Source organism: Monodelphis domestica, chromosome 4 (assembly GCF_027887165.1).
Source record: "Monodelphis domestica isolate mMonDom1 chromosome 4, mMonDom1.pri, whole genome shotgun sequence".
NCBI classification, from domain to species: Eukaryota; Metazoa; Chordata; class Mammalia; order Didelphimorphia; family Didelphidae; genus Monodelphis; species Monodelphis domestica.
The window spans coordinates 43,335,975-43,352,026 of record NC_077230.1 but is presented as its reverse complement, the minus strand read 5'-3'; the positions used below and the strand labels follow the sequence as shown (position 1 = coordinate 43,352,026).

Here is a 16,052-nt window from a genome sequence, read left to right as displayed (position 1 = left end):
AAAGACTGACTGACTGATCTCTCTCTCTTAAGACTCAGGTCTAGGCCATGTTGGCTTAAGGCCCTTCATATTTATTTCCTTTTTCTCTCTTTCTCTCTTTTCTTTAATTCCACATTTGTATTAATTAAAATCTCTATAAAACCCAGTTGACTTGGGTATTTGAATAATTGGGAATATTTCCCTGGCGACCACCTTATATTTGATTTAAAAACCAAGACACTGTAGTGAAACATATTTTCTGCGGTCAAATTTACTCACCCTCTCTTATATCTATCACAATTTATATCTTCCACCATTTTAACTCACTACAGTTTACAACATCACTCTTTTAACTGTTACAGTTTAAGGCCTTCAACCATTTTAAATCTAACAAAATGAAGAAACTAAGTGGCTTGCTCATGGAAGAACACGAGACTTTATTACATGTTATATATTATTCTAATTTAATATTATAATATTCTATATGATTCTATATATTATTCTAATATAATTATATATTCTATATATCAGACACTTTGCAAATATTGTAATCTTTGATCCTTACAGCAACTCTAGGAGGTAGGTGCTATTGTGAACCCCATTTTGTAGTCAAAGAAACTGAGGCAGAGAGCAGGGAAGTGACTTGCCCAGGGTCCAACAGCTAATAAATGTCTGAGGATATGAACTCAGGTCTTTCTAATTCCAGGTCTGGAGCTGTATCCACCATACCACCTAGCTGCCTCAAGGCACCAACACCTAGTAAGCTGCTGCAGAATAGACAGTCAACCTCAGGTCTTCCAAATCCAAATGCAATCAATAATCCCTCAATGCCCCCATGATTTCTCTCATTTCTTCTCAAATCCCTTATGAGAATAGAAGTTGATTTAAGCAGCATAAATCAGAAGATGATAATGATTACTGGAATGAACTTGATATAATGATGTTACTAAGTATAGTTACTTCTTAGCTACAGAACCCAATTAAACAGATGGCCACATGCTGATAGGATCAGTCCTTAATCGATAGGGACATTCACTTGGGGAAATGACCATAATTTGCTGTTCCTCATTGAAGAAAATAAATGGAATAAAGGAAGGGAAAGCTGTAGCAAATCATAAGAAAAAACTCCACTATTATTTTCAGACAAGAATATTAGCTGGGAAAGGAGGAAAGGAGTGAGGGGATATAGTCACCCAAAGGATTACTCATGCTCTTGCCTGTGAATGTAATTTACAATGAGAGCAAGCACTGGTCATTAGGAAAATAGGAACAGCTTGAATCTCTTAATTAAAACACTGCTCAAAACTGTTCATTCCAAAACCATTCTGCCCAGGAGGCTTCAAAAAGTCACTGTACTATTTTGAAACATCTTCCTCAGTAAACTTCTGATTAGCTCAGTTCTCCCAAGGTAAGAGCATGGGGGGATTCTTGCAGGAGCTGACCCTCTCTGAGCAGCAGTGGACATCGTGGACTGAACTAAAGGGCACTGCCCTCACTGTTGTACATATTCCAAAGCCCAGGAGGGCGCCAAGCATGCACACACTTCATAATGGTAGCTCTTAGAAAACAGGATGAAAAACAGCAGTGGTGGTGGTGGTGGTGGTGGTGGTGGTGGTAAGGAAGGTCAAGTTGTATTTTTTTATTGGGAAAGCTAATTTCAACATAATTGTTAAAGATTCTTCAAAATCTAACGTTTAATTTAATACCTTACAGAAGGTATCCACCATTCTAGAACACACTTCTTGCCCAAAGTTATAAACAACCAATTGATCAACAAATATTTATTCTCAATGTAACAAGAGTTACCTAATTCATTCCTACTGCCTATTGATACTTATTTTTTAAATAGAGATCTCATAATAACCAAAGCTTATGGTCATATAGAACTTTTAAGACTGGTAAAGACCTCTAAACACATTACTGCATTTAATCCTATAAGTACTATCATCTCCATTTTACAGAAAAGAGACGCCAGGAAGGATTAAGTGATTTATTCAAGGACATAGAGCTAACAAGTATATGAAAATAAAATTTGAACTCAGTTTTTCCTGTTTTCAAATGGTGTTCTAACCACTACACCACTTTATAACTAAATTTTCTTCCCAACAGCTTATGTCCATGGATGCCAGGAACCCTCGGTTTCAAATAAGTAATTAGGAAAGATAATTCCAACTTGAATTTTTTTCGTAAACTTTTCTTCAACATCCTTTTTGCTCTGTTAGAGTATACACACACACACACACACACACACACACACACACACACACACACACACACAGATATGTATGTATTTAGGACCATGTCAGGCTTGAGGGCTGCAGTTTTGTTTGCTATACTTTTGTAAAATGAGAATAATAAATAACATCAGCACCAGGAAAGCCCAAAAAAAGATTGAAGAAATATAGCAGAGGGGAAAAAAGACTGTTTCAATTGAATAAAATTGTAAGATTTTTGGATGAACAAATCAGTGCAACTGATTAATGGGGGAAACTGTCCACTAATGAAAAATCTCAGTATCAAATATGTCTGATAAAGGTCCACTGTCAACAATAAATAAGAGATTAATGCAATAGTATAAGGGGAAAAAAAGTCATTTCCCAGGGGATATGAACAAATAGCTCTCAAAAAGAGCTGTAAACTATTAAGACCCAAATGAAAGATTGCCCCCAAATAACTAATAATAAGAGAAATATAATTCAAAACAACTCAGAGGTTTCACTCCCAGCAATTATTCACATCTAACCATTTGGCTGAAGATGGGAATAGGAATAGACAATGCTGGGGAAAGACAGTTAAACTAATATACTTTTGATAGTGTTGTAAATTGGTTTAACCATTCTGAAAAGTAATTTGAAATTGTGTTAAAAAGAAAAAAGTGGCTAAAACAACCATCACTGATTCAACTGCTTTACATAAGCACCAAAGAGGTCAAAGGCAGAAAGGAAGGTCCTAAAATACACTGAAATTTTCCTTCTTTAGAGTTTCATTTGTGTCTGCAAGAAATTGTGTCTACATGTTAATTCAGGGGAGAAGAATTAGCAAATATAAGGCTCAAGAATGACCTCATATTAGAGGTGGAATTTGAAAGAAAGTAGGAATTCTATGAAACAAAGGAAAGAGAGGAGTGAGTGCATTCTATAGGCTTCTGGAAAGGTCTGAGCAGAAACCCAAACAGGAAAATGGATCACTACTCCTACTTCAAAAAACCAGTTTAAGTAAACAGTAAAGAGAAGTGATAGGTAATAAAGCTGGAAATGTAAGTTGGTTCTAGGTCATATAGGATTTTAAATGCAGACGTTTGTATTTTATTCTAGTACAAATTTCTTAGAGATTTTTTTATGCCATAAATTCTTTGATAATCTGGTGAAAATTATGGACCTGTTCCAGAATAAAGTTTTTAAATTATTAAAAGAAATTTTAATTTTTTTTGTTAGAGATAAATAAAAATAAAAATGTAATTTTTTCCATCCAAATTCATAATCCACTCCCTGAATTATATCCATTGACCTCAGGTTGTTAACCTCTGTCCAAGAGATAAAAGGATTTGAATCTGCATCTTGCTGAATCTAAGGCTAAGTCCCTATCCTTTATTCCAGGCTAATATAAATGCATTATGAAATATAAAAATTAAATATATACTTTTTAATTCTAGAAAGAGGATTTCCCACATCATTTCCCATATCTAGATGTATATTAATAGTTCAGGGGACCAAAGGCGATTTGCTTTTTTCCTTATCAATTCTGGTAGTGATCTGCATACCAAATATAAAAATGTATAGTGCTATTACCTTATAATTATAGAGCTTTATTGTTAACAAAGTGCTTCCACCTCTCACTTAATCATGTGCTTAACTGAGATTTTGAAAACATTTTTTAAACCTTAAAATACTATTTAATTGCTAGCTATCATTATTATTATTATTCTCTCCATTATCTCAATTTAATCCTCATAACAATCCTATAAAATAGCATTACACATACTACCATCATTACTATTTTACAGATGATTTAAGAAATTTAGGCTTAGGGAGGTTAATGACTTACCCACGGTGATGATTACAAACTTAGGATCCAAGTCAAGATCTTTTGATGATGTTAAATAGAATATACTCATTCCACTATATCAGATGTTCTTAACTTTTTTGTGTGTCTTGGAAACCTTTGGAAATCTGGTAAAGTTCATGCACCTTCTCTTAGAATAAAGTTTTTACGTGCATAAAATAAAATGTGTAAAATTACAAAGGAAACTTTTATATTGAAATCAGTTATCAAAACATTTTAAAAATAAAATTCACAGACCCAGGATTAGGAACTCTTTCTCTATGTCATGGGATCTCATATAACAGAGAAATTTGAGAAGTGGCTGCTTTTTCTCACTCACTCCTGATTAACTTTTTGAACTACAGATTTTGAGATTGAAGTAATTTTAAATAATCCTTATTTTAAATGTGAGAGAAGAGAATCAAAAGTTAAAATTAAAGTGAAATGAGCAGAACCTTAGGAACAATTTACACAGTAATCATAATATTGTAAAGATAATCAACTGTGAAAGACTTAATAACCCTGATCAATAAAATGATCCACCACAGTTCCAAAGGACTCATAATGGAAAAAAATACTATCTACCTCCAGATAAAGAAATGATAGGTGTGAAAATTAAAGCATATTTGTCCCTTTTTTCTCTTTTTTTTTTCAGAACTCAGTTAATGTGAAACTGTGTTTTGTATTATTATACTCTACTATACTCTTGCATTTCTTGCCTTTTCAATGAAGGGAAAGGGAGGGGAAGGAGAGAGAGAGAATTGGAGACTAAAAATTAAAAATATACTTTTTAAAAATTTGAGTTAAAATTGTTTATTTCCATGACTTTGTTTCTTGTGCATGTTTTGGATGTTCAAATGATCATCAAACTTGGGAAATAGCCTTTGAAGTAAATTGAGAAAGATGAAGGAATGAAAAAAAAAAAGTATATGACCACAGGATCCAAATTCTTCCCAACTCTATCTGTTCATTTCTTTGAAAAACATGCTGCAAAAATGTGTGATAATAAAACATATATGTCAGTTTCGTTGCTTTCCAAATAAATAGCAGAGAGCCAGGGAGCCAATACTTACTAATCTGGTTGGTAGATGCACTATAAAAGGCATTGACAGTAGTTGGATTGGTAAACCACCTGAAAAGAGAGAAACACAGTCACCAACAACTGTAATTAGACACACAAGGACCCAAAAGAACACAATGTAATGTTGAACTTTGTCCAGTAAAAACAGGAAATAAATGGTGCTGTGGTATATCAGAGTAGTCCAATCAGTACAATGTTATTCCCTTAGGGTACTGACTGCTGAACAATTATCATTCTAAATTGGATATTATTCAGCTACCTATATTCAACAGGTTCCAAAAGGAAAAGAGGAGAGTAGGTCACTGACACACATTTATTGGATCTTAATCATTTCTACATAAAATCGATGCTGCTGCTTTTGAAAGGGTATAAGCCAATAAGGTGATTTTCCTAAAATGGAGGTCTATTCATGTCACCCTCTACTCAGTAAGTTCCAGTGGCTCCCTCTTGCTTTCAGGTTCAAATATAAAATGCTGTTTGGCATTCAAAGCCCTTCATAACCTAGGAACTTCCCACTTTTTGTCTTCTTATACTTCACTCCCTGTCTATTACTCTTTGACTGAATGACACTGGCCTCTTGGCTGTTCCATAAAGAAAACACTCCATCTCTTAACTGCAGGCTTTTTCTCTGGCTGTGCTCCATACCTGAAACATTCTCCCTCCTCCACAAAAGTGACTGACTTTCCGGGCTTCTTTTAAAACCAAACTAAAATCCTACTTTATACAAAAAGTCTTTCTTTGATTTCCCTTAATTTTAGTGCCTTCTGTCTATTTCCTATGTAGCCTGTATATAATGTACTTCAAATATAATTTTTTGCTTCTTGCCTCCCCCTCACAAGAAGACTGTAAATTCTTTGAGGGCAAAAACTAACTCTTGTCTCTTTTTACATCTCCAATGTTTAGCTCAGTGCTTGGCATGTAGCAGAGGCTTAATAATTGTTTATTAAATGATGGGTTGCTAAACTGTTTTGCATAGACCACTGAATAATTAAATGGTAATAACTTTCTGCTACTATTATTTAAAATAAAATTTCTCATCACTCTCAAAAAAAGTCAAATCATTAGTGGTCATACTGTTCACTGGCCACATTAGTGACCACATTGACCACACTGCTCAAAAGCAAGCCTGGTTTCTAACTTCTTCCAAATCTTCTTCTAAATCTTCCAAAGGGCCATGGGGTCATTTTACTATTTATGTATGTCTAATCTCATATCACCCTGAAATTAAAAGCTATTTTGGCTAAACATTAATTTATCAAATCAATCCACCAATTCTGACTCTGAGACTACTTTCCCTAGTTCCGAAGCCTGCTGTCAGAATGAAATTCCCTTCTTCTCAAGTCAATCATGGATTACAAGTCTTTCTCAGCTCTCACCTGAAATGACACCAACTTCTATATCAGTGACTGGTGAATGTTTCCACCAAACTGGGATTAGAGTCAAATTAAATTCATTTGCTTTCAACCTGAGTTCTCTGGATGGCTTATTTTCCTGAGAAAACTAATTGAAATCCACAATGATTTGGTTCTCAAATTGTATAGTAGAAAAAGGAATGAGAACTAGAGTTGAAATCCAGCCTCCAACACCTAGTATCTATGTGATTTTCAGCAGTTTCACTTGGGTTCTCTGAGCCTCAGTTTCCTCATCCATAAAATGAGACAGTTGGATTATGATTCCTGTAACTCTAATTACAATGTAGTTCATTAACTGTAGGGACCAGAAGGATTTTGAAAACATTTCATGTAAGATAAACCACAAGGAAGAGAGAAAGACCACGTTATTAGAGGAAAGCAGAATTCAGTCTGCCACTGTTAGTTCAGGCAAGCAATAGCAGATACTATGGCATAGTTAGAATAATAGAATTAGAGTATTTGCTCAAACTTAAAGAACAAAGGCAATAGTTAAGGTTTTCAATTTCCCTTTAAATAAGCCTTTGACTAGGCATAGTTGTGTATTTCTATCATTTCAATTATCAGATAGTTTGAACCTGGTGAGCTACGATGGATAGTGCAAATTCTCACTAAATTCAGCACCGAAAAGATATGTGTGGGCAATTAAATTACTTATTCAGGGGCAAACTGGTCCAGGTCACAAACAGAAAAGGACAATTCTCCCATGCTGATCAATAGGGGCATCCAGAAAGTCTGAAGAGCAATGGCTCCACATAACTGGATCTTTTTATGCCCTGAGATGACAAGGAAACTATGTCAATATAACCAAAAGCTACCAAGAAGTTGCTGTTCAATAGAAGCCTGTGAAGATACCCTGCCTACTTTTAGATTTAATCACCAAAAGTATATACATCCCTACATTTCCTTAAGTGAGGGGAGGACTGCAACCCACATGCTAAACTGGGTGACAACTCAGAAACAACTGACTGACCCTGGTGCAGTCCTGAGAAAATTCTAAAACTGCAGTTGGTCCATGTAAAGTGGAAGGAAGGCACAGGAAGTAATGCAAAAAAGGGTCTTTAAAAGTAGTTGCAACTTCCTATGACCAGAACTTTTTCCTTCAAATTTGGCTTTGGAGGAGCTCCAACTTGGGATTTCAGACTGCTCTTGGATCTTCTTTTAGGATTACCATGTGGGTGAGTGAAAAGGCTGACTCCTTTTCTGGCTCCTGGAGGTACTAGCACCCTCCCCCATTTTGGAGGAGGAGGCCATATGGCTGGGGCCCTTGCTTAATTTACCCCTGTGGCTGAGACTTCTGAAGCCCTGCCAGAGTAAAGCCAGGGCCAGAGCAAACAGTCTAGCTTGTAAAGCTAGATTTCTTATTATCCCCTCTTTCTCATTTCTCTACTTTCCCTCTTTCCCTTTATTTTATAAATAAACCACTATAAAAGTCATTTTGACTTGAGATATATTAATTTTGGTGACCACACTCTTATATATTTAATCCAACCTTAACTTTTAAATCTTACAAGCTGAAACTTGAGTCTTACACTCAAGTCCACACCAAGCCTAATCAAGTCTTGACTTGACTTAAGGGAAGGGATGACTCTAAATATTGATCCTATTACACAGGTACAGGACAACATGGCTTTCCTAACTTTACATTTGTAGATAAACTTAAATGGCAACATGAACAATAGCCTGATTTATTCACATAATTCTACCCACTCTACCATTATTACCCTCCCAATGTTTACTACATATATAACTAAAATAATAGAGAACTATGCAAATATATTCTAAACTGTTGGCATATATGACTGAAGGCAAGCCAGAAAAACTCAGACCCCATGCATGCAGAAATAAAATTTCTTCTTTGGTGAAGATCCTAAAGGACTGATCAATAAGGAAATAGTCCTTGCCATTCTTTTGACTTGGAACTGATATAATCAATTCTAAGACAGAAAGAATTAAAAAAAAAAAAGACTTAAATCCAGGACATCTCTATTATAAACTACTTTCCTTCCTCAAAAAGTCATCACAGTTTCTATATGGTACATTGGAAAGAACACTGGATTTACAATCAAAGTACTTGAATTTATCTACTTAACTAATTTGTAATACTTTTAAGCAAATCACTTAATCTCTCTGGAACTCATCTACAAAAAGAAACATTTCTGGGGTCTTTTTCAGTTCTAGATTTATATTCCTATGAAATAAGATAAGGACAAGACTGAACCTGTGGCTTCATTATAACAGGGAACTCTAAGATGAAGAAACTCTGACTACCAAAAGATGGGGAACATCTTTCTCTTCAGTTTTCCAAACCTTTGCCTTCTACTTTAGAACTGATACTAGGTATTGATTTCAAGGTTAAGAAGTGTCTGAGGACAGATGTGAACCTACAACCTCCTGTCTTCAGTCCTGGTACTCTACCCACTGAGCCACCTCACTGCCCCATTCTTTGCAATTTCTAATCTTACCCTAAGAGCAATGAGAGTGACTCTCCTGGGGTCACAAAGCCAGTATGTGTTGAGTGGTACATGAATGCTCGTCTTCCTTTGTCCAAGACCAACTCTCTAACCAAGGTTCCAGGCTGCCTCATATATAAAATTTGATAATTAATGTAAAATTATTTATGGAGCTATTCAGCAAAGAGGCCAATGGAAGGGTAATTTCCTGTTGGAAGGAGGGACCCAAAGATTATAGAAGATATAAGCTGCTCCACTCAGGAAGAGGGAGAATCCCAAGGAAATTTTGGAAGCCCCCATAGAATGGGAATGGGTTGAAGAAGGGATATACACTAGCTAACTGCAAGTAAAAGGTGGCATTACTCCAAATTTAATTTAATCATGAGAAGTTAGAAGTCTTCTCTGGGAGAAGTAAACTGAATAGAATTTTGAGATTACTCTGACTGTCTCTACTACTAGGACTCAATAAATGTATCCCTTCCCGACTTCTTTCATCTCCAATCCCTCAATAATTGCTTGCCCTAGGAAGTTTCCTAATCTCTTTAAGCTCTGTTTATATGTTGTATGTATTCATATAATGTGCTTTGTCTTTAGATAAAGATAATCTGATTTTTATTACTATAAAAGAACAATAGAGAAGGGCAAAGAGGAATCCATGAACTAGTAGCCCTAGGCTTAACTTTGAGTCTATCCTGAAATGCTCAACCTGACCCTGAAGACACAACTGAAGGGCTTCATTTTAAAATTGTAAAATGATACATAAATGCAAACTGCTTTTATTGTTATTCTAGAAATTTCCTTGTCCATATGCCAGCAACAAATATATTGTAAATTCTATTTTTCATTTACGGTGTGAGAGAATATAATAAATAACAAGTCAGTGAAACCTCAAGAAAATAAAAGGATCCTTTTAAATGGAAGTTTGATCTATTTATAGTTATATTTTAAAGGGTGAAAGAATAGAGGCCAAAAGTGTTTTGTTATAGTAGAAGTGAGAATGAGTTAATGGGAAACCGGCTTTAGTGTAATTGCTGAAAAAGGAAATGATGGGATGAGGAAGAGAAATTACATTCTGACATGCTGAGCAATGGAGTAAATCCTTTATTTTTAAGCCTGCTGGTAATGTGACAATTTGGAGGATGGGACCCTAAATATATATCTTTCAGGGATAACCTGCCAATTAATTTCATTCTTGCTGACATTTCCCATCATGTGAGGGACCTCTTCAGTGCACATTAGTGCAGCTAAAATGGATTCCAAGAAAATGAAAGATAAAGGGTGTTTATCTCCCATGCCCACAAAGAAGCAAAATGTTATTTCAGTGCTTTACAAGCATTCATGTTGGGTTAAAGGGAAGAGAGAATCATGATCTATTGTTCAAAAGTAAACTGCCATAGAGAAGATACTTCAGAATCATCCCCACTCAATTAACTCATGCATTTTCAAAGCCCTGAGATGCCTATTAAAGTCAATGGGCTTCATAAAGTTAAAACTCCATGCAATGCCTCCAAAAAGGTATCAGTTGGCAATAGCCAGAAAAACTTTACAGTCCTATCTGGTTACTGTGCAGAGAGAGCCCCCAACAACCTAATAATGCTGGTTTCACTGGATGTGCCTAACTCTAAGAAAGGGAAATATTCACATTGCAGTGGATCTCTCTGATACAGAACTTCTCAGAAAAAGATGTCCATGTTTATATGAAGCAATATACTTAAAACCATGGGGAAGTGAGTGTTTATCCCATTTTGAAGATGAGAAACCTGAAGCAAACCAACTGATTTGATTATGACCACACTGCAAGGAGGAGTCACACGTAGGTTAATTGCCTTTGGTTCTTAGCTTTGTAGTTTTCGAAAAAAGATAATCATAAGAATATTAAAAATAATTATCACTACACAATAATTCTATTGTGGGAAATGATGCTTTGACAGTGTTCTCAAGAATGACAAAGGGAAAAATGTTATCTCTTCAAATAATCTTATAATAGAATTTTATGAAATTGTAAATGAAAAAAAAAATCTTTTTTAAGTGGAATTAATCTAAATGTCCAAAAACAGGGAAAAGGCTAAATAAATTGTAATGCATTCAAATATTGGAAGAAAGAGACAACATGGCACAGCAGATAGAGAATCAACCTCTGAGTCAGGAAGAACCTGGGTTCAAGTTCTGACTCTGACATATACTGGCTTGCATCCCTAACAAATCACGACTTTTCAGAGCCCCAATATCTTTTGTGATTCTGTTGTTTTTCAGTCGTGTCCACCTCTTCATGACCCCATTTGGGGTTTTTGCACACTAACTATAACCATATAAGAGGAAAAGTGAATGAACCTGAAGGGGCAGAAAATCTTAAAACATAAAAAAGGACTGAAAAATTATTATAATTCTTTATGCATTGAAAGTAGTTCATCTCCATGTAAATATATACCAAACAAGTTTAGTTGGCTGCTCAATATTGAGCCTTTAATGAAACATTTAAATTAAAATAACAAGAGTTTGCTATGAATCACTTTATGACTGGTAAAGGGCTTTCCTTCAAAGAAGACTATGAGGTAGGTATTTCAAGTAGTATTTATTATCACCATTTTGAAGAGAAGGAAAATCAAATTCAGAGATGTAAATGTATTCAAGTTTACATTATAATTTAAAGAATACAGAGAATTGATATTTAACCAATGTTTTCAAATTATGCCAAAGATGACACATTTAGTGATTTTTGTAGTCTTCACATAAGCTCACCAATAAACTGATTATTTTTTATTAAAAGCTTAAGACGTTATAGGATGTGGCCCATTGTTTAAAAGGCAACTGACAAGAAGTCTTGAAATCTGTCTCGAAGAGCATTAGCTATCTCTGGCCTGTATAAGAAAGCTGGCCATTCTCTCTATAATCTCATTATGACTAGAGAACTCTCAGTTTGATCTGGAATGCCTTTTTCTCCAAGTCTCTTACCCTAAGTCATTGACAATAATAAGTGAATAAATAAAAAAAAGAAATAATTAGGCATACCCTCCTCAGCATGCACAGCCTACCTCTTTTTATCTTTCTTTATTTTTTTAAATTTTTTTATTTAAAAACCCTTACATTCCGTCTTGGAGTCAACACTGTGTATTAGCTTCAAGGCAGAAGAGTGGTAAGGGCTAAGCAATGGGGAGGGTCAAGTGACTTTCCCAGGATCACACAGCTGGGAAGTGTCTGAGGCCAAATTTGAACCCAGGACCTCCCTCTTTTTATCTTTCACTTAAAAAATGCACACCTGGGGGCAGCTGGGTAGCTCAATGGATTGAGAGCCAGCCCAAAGATGGGAGATCCTGGGTTCAAATCTGGCCTCAGACACTTCATAGCTGTGTGACCCTGGGCAAGTCACTTACCCCCATTGCCTAGCCCTTACCACTCTTCTGCCTTTGAACCAATACAGAGTATTGACTCCAAGACGGAAGGTAAGGGTTAAAAAAAAAATACACACCTAATTTGCTTGATTTCACTGCCTGGTAGGATTGGACACTGGTTCACCCAAACACCCAAGGCTTTATAGCAGGGATGGAAGGACCCTGAATGTCCCTCCTAACAGTACACTCAATATTCTTAGGACAGTAAGGAAGCCACCAGTACTTCAGGGTATTCCCTCTATAAACAGAATGATTCTGCAGGCTTCACCTATGTCAGTTCTAGACAGATGGCTCAGTAATAAATGGAATGCAAGGGCTGCTTGCTCAGGGTCAGTGATTCACTGTCTAAACCAGTAAACAGGCCCTTTTTGAGTGGAAGATCTGGGAGGAGGCAGAGCCAAGTGTTTTCTCCTCTAACATTAGTGTACCCTGCTAAGCCAGAAGGTAAAAATTTAAAGCACACACTAAGTGAAAAAGAAAAGCAAAATTCTGAAGAAAGGGGAAAATTAAATTTAAAAAATTGGGGGAAGGGGGGGATTGTGTCTCCATACCATTAAATGCCAGGGACAGCCTAAATTGTTTTTATGGTAAAACCTATTGACTGCCATGTGGAGGCCTGATTATTTAAGCTCCTACTTCTATTTCCTTTACAAATGATGTATGTAAAGGTAATGAAATTATTCTACAAAAATAGCTTTGCTATCTAGCATATTAGAGAAAGGGGAGAACACTATAAGCTACCAATTAAGAGAGTTTAAACCCAATCAGGGATGGAGATATGCCTAATAAAAATGTAAATCTGAAGTTGCTTCTGGTTCATTTTGATAGGATCAAAGTAGGGGAACAGAAGGGCTCAACCCAGGACAGATGGGATGTCATGAAGGGACCAGAGAAGAAAGAGGACAATTTTAGCAAAGCATAGGTTTGGCAATCCATTTATCTAGTACTTTTCAAGAATTTGTGAAACTACCTTTTTGATTATAATCTGTAGAAACTACAGATCTGAACCATGGGGAGAAAAATGATTCAGTTCCTAAATGTATTCTCCTCTCCACATGATCTAGACAAATTTTATTTAATTTAACATTTGTCACTATTGTGAGGTCCAACTAATAGAATCAGGCATTCATCTCGACTTAGTTGAAGCAAGTTGAGCAAGCCAAAGATTAAGTGGCACTATGTTGACATTTTGGAAGCCAGAGAGTCAGGACAGAAGGTCTGGAGTCTCAAGGTATCAATCATTCAACATTTATTAAGTGCCTCCTAGGTTAAGTGTTTAGGATACTAAAAGAAGCAAAAGAGAATCCCTGACCTCAAGGAGCTCACAATATAAAAGTAGAGTTCAGTAGTAAGAAACATAATTTTAAGAGACTAAAAACCAGAAAATAAATCCATGTTAAGAGGATCCCAATAGTGGTGGCAAGCATGGTTCTAGAATGTCAAAAGATAAGCTTAGCAGAGGATCTGGGAGGAGGCAAAGCAGAGAAATCAGCCTGATTTTAAGGCTGATCTGGATTCTCCCTCTCTTAACAAATCACAGTATTTTTTATTTTAAAAAGACTTTAAGAGATATCTAGTCCAACCCAGACAGAAATTAATATATGCTTCCTTCCACACTCCAAAGTGATAGAGGTCAAGGAGGGCAGAAATAGTTGTAGTTGGCTGCAGAAAGTAGGAAGAAGTTACAATTGCAAGTAACTCAATCACTCCCTCATTTCATAAATCCTTTACAATTTTTCTATTATTTTCCAGCATCACCTCTAACCTCTTAAATTTATGTCTTCAGTTTTTTATTATTTCTCAAGGTATTCTGAATCTACGTGACAGATTGGTAGAAAGACTTTATTTTCCTCTTGATTGATTCTGCTTAGCTAAAATAAGAGGCAATGTAAATGCTTGCTTTTTATTCTTTCAAAGTGTAATAATAATGCTGCAGGTGATCACCAAACTAGAGGGTTTTTTTAAATAACAGAAATACTAGTTTCTAGAGCTTTTATTGTACAAAGAAAATTGCTATCATACATTTTCAGCCTTAAAGGTTAGCCATCATTTCCTTCTGCCTCTTTCCATCCATTTATACATTTCAACTTATATATGCATACTATAAAACTATATGTTTTTCCCTCATATATACACACATATTTTTTTTTACTCACTCTGTTTTTGGAACTTCTTTTCTTAGCCAGAAGAAATCAGATTGTGCTAAATACTTGCGAGTTTGCAGGACATTGCCGAAATAATCACTTTCTGAAAATTTCATCTGAGAAAATAAATGATAATCATCATTATTCAAAGTGAGGATGACAGAGGTATATACTAAAAGAAGACAAACTAAATTCAAAGGTCAATTTCTTTATTACTCCATCAGAGGAACTATATTTACAGTAAAGGAACTGTTGGGAATTTCCAATTCCAATATTTTTAAAGTCCATTCATTTCTTTTAAGGAATGATCAAAAAATAATTTGATGGTTTCCAAATCACATTAAAAATAACAGAAGCTACTATAAGCTTCCACACATTTTATTTCTTTAGTAATAAAAGACTTATTTTGATCTTTGAAAAGAAATTGATTTGTTTTTGATCTGCATGTCTTACAGGAATTTTTGGACTTTATAGATGAATTGCAGTATCTCATTTTTCAGTAACTTGCATCTTTTTCATCATAATTCATTTTAGCCAAAGATCATCATTCATTTCAGTAAACAGCAGTAGTTCATGAAGGGAACAAAACATATAAAACAAAATCTGAGGACTATTTTCTCAAACCTTTATCATAATAAAGTAAAATCTTCCCCCCCAAAATGCAAGAACTTATTCAAGAATTGTCTATTAACCCTAAAGGAAGATTCTGGTCTCTAAAAATTTGTGCAACTGGGAGATATAATTTTAATTGCAGCTTGCCCTAGAAAAATCAGAAAATGAATGCTTCTTAAAGAAGATTTTCTCCTAAAGCCATAAGAGCAGGCTTAAGTCATTGCTTTAGATGAAAAAAAAAACCTATTTCATTGCTTAGCTTTCTAAGTATTTTGTGAAATCCCTTCCTCTAGGCTAACAGGACCTAAAGAAGATGCTATAAATGATATTTGTGGCATAGCAAAAGCAAATATTAGAAATATTCTAACATGCTTTGGTTACAGAAACTATTGCTATCATATCTAAAATGTAATATGTGAAAATAAATAAAATGCAAATGAAATGTTATGATCAAAATTAATTAGATCCTTTATACCTAGAATTCGGACAACTTACTAAATTGTACATATTTTAAAAATAGTTAAAATAAAATGCATTAAAGTATGAAATTAACATAGGCCAAAAGTAAGGAGATCTAAGACAATTTTTATTTTGCTTCATAACTTTGGTCAAGTCAGCTTATCCAGGCCTCAATTTCCTCAACTCTAAACTAAGAAAATTAGACTAGATGGCCTCTAAGATCCTAAATCATTGCTCCAAGATCACATTCAATTCAACTAAATTCTACTGAAAAAAAAAATACTGATTAGTCATTTTTATGACAAGCACCATTTTAAGTGCTGGGAATAGAAAGGTAAACATTAAAACAAATCCTGCCTTTGGGAAGCTTACATTCTAGTGAAGAATACATCCTACTGAATTCTACCAAGAGCTAACTTTAATTCAAAACCTAATTCTTAATTACTCCTCAGTAGAAATATAGGACAGAGGTTGTCTCATTCTTC

At 35.1% G+C, this 16,052-nt stretch overlaps 1 protein-coding gene across 2 annotated transcripts in view; it reads right to left on the bottom strand.

Annotated features, from left to right (window-relative positions):
- Nucleotides 1-16,052, bottom strand: part of PHEX (phosphate regulating endopeptidase X-linked) — a 273,600-nt gene that overhangs the window by 55,916 nt on the left and 201,632 nt on the right. For both annotated transcript variants that reach the window (XM_056793356.1, XM_056793357.1), the window contains 2 exons: nucleotides 14,509-14,612; nucleotides 5,094-5,152 (listed from right to left, as the gene is read on the bottom strand). In XM_056793356.1, coding sequence (XP_056649334.1) covers nucleotides 5,094-5,152; nucleotides 14,509-14,612 — 163 coding nt within the window. The remainder of the gene's footprint in view (nucleotides 1-5,093; nucleotides 5,153-14,508; nucleotides 14,613-16,052) is intronic.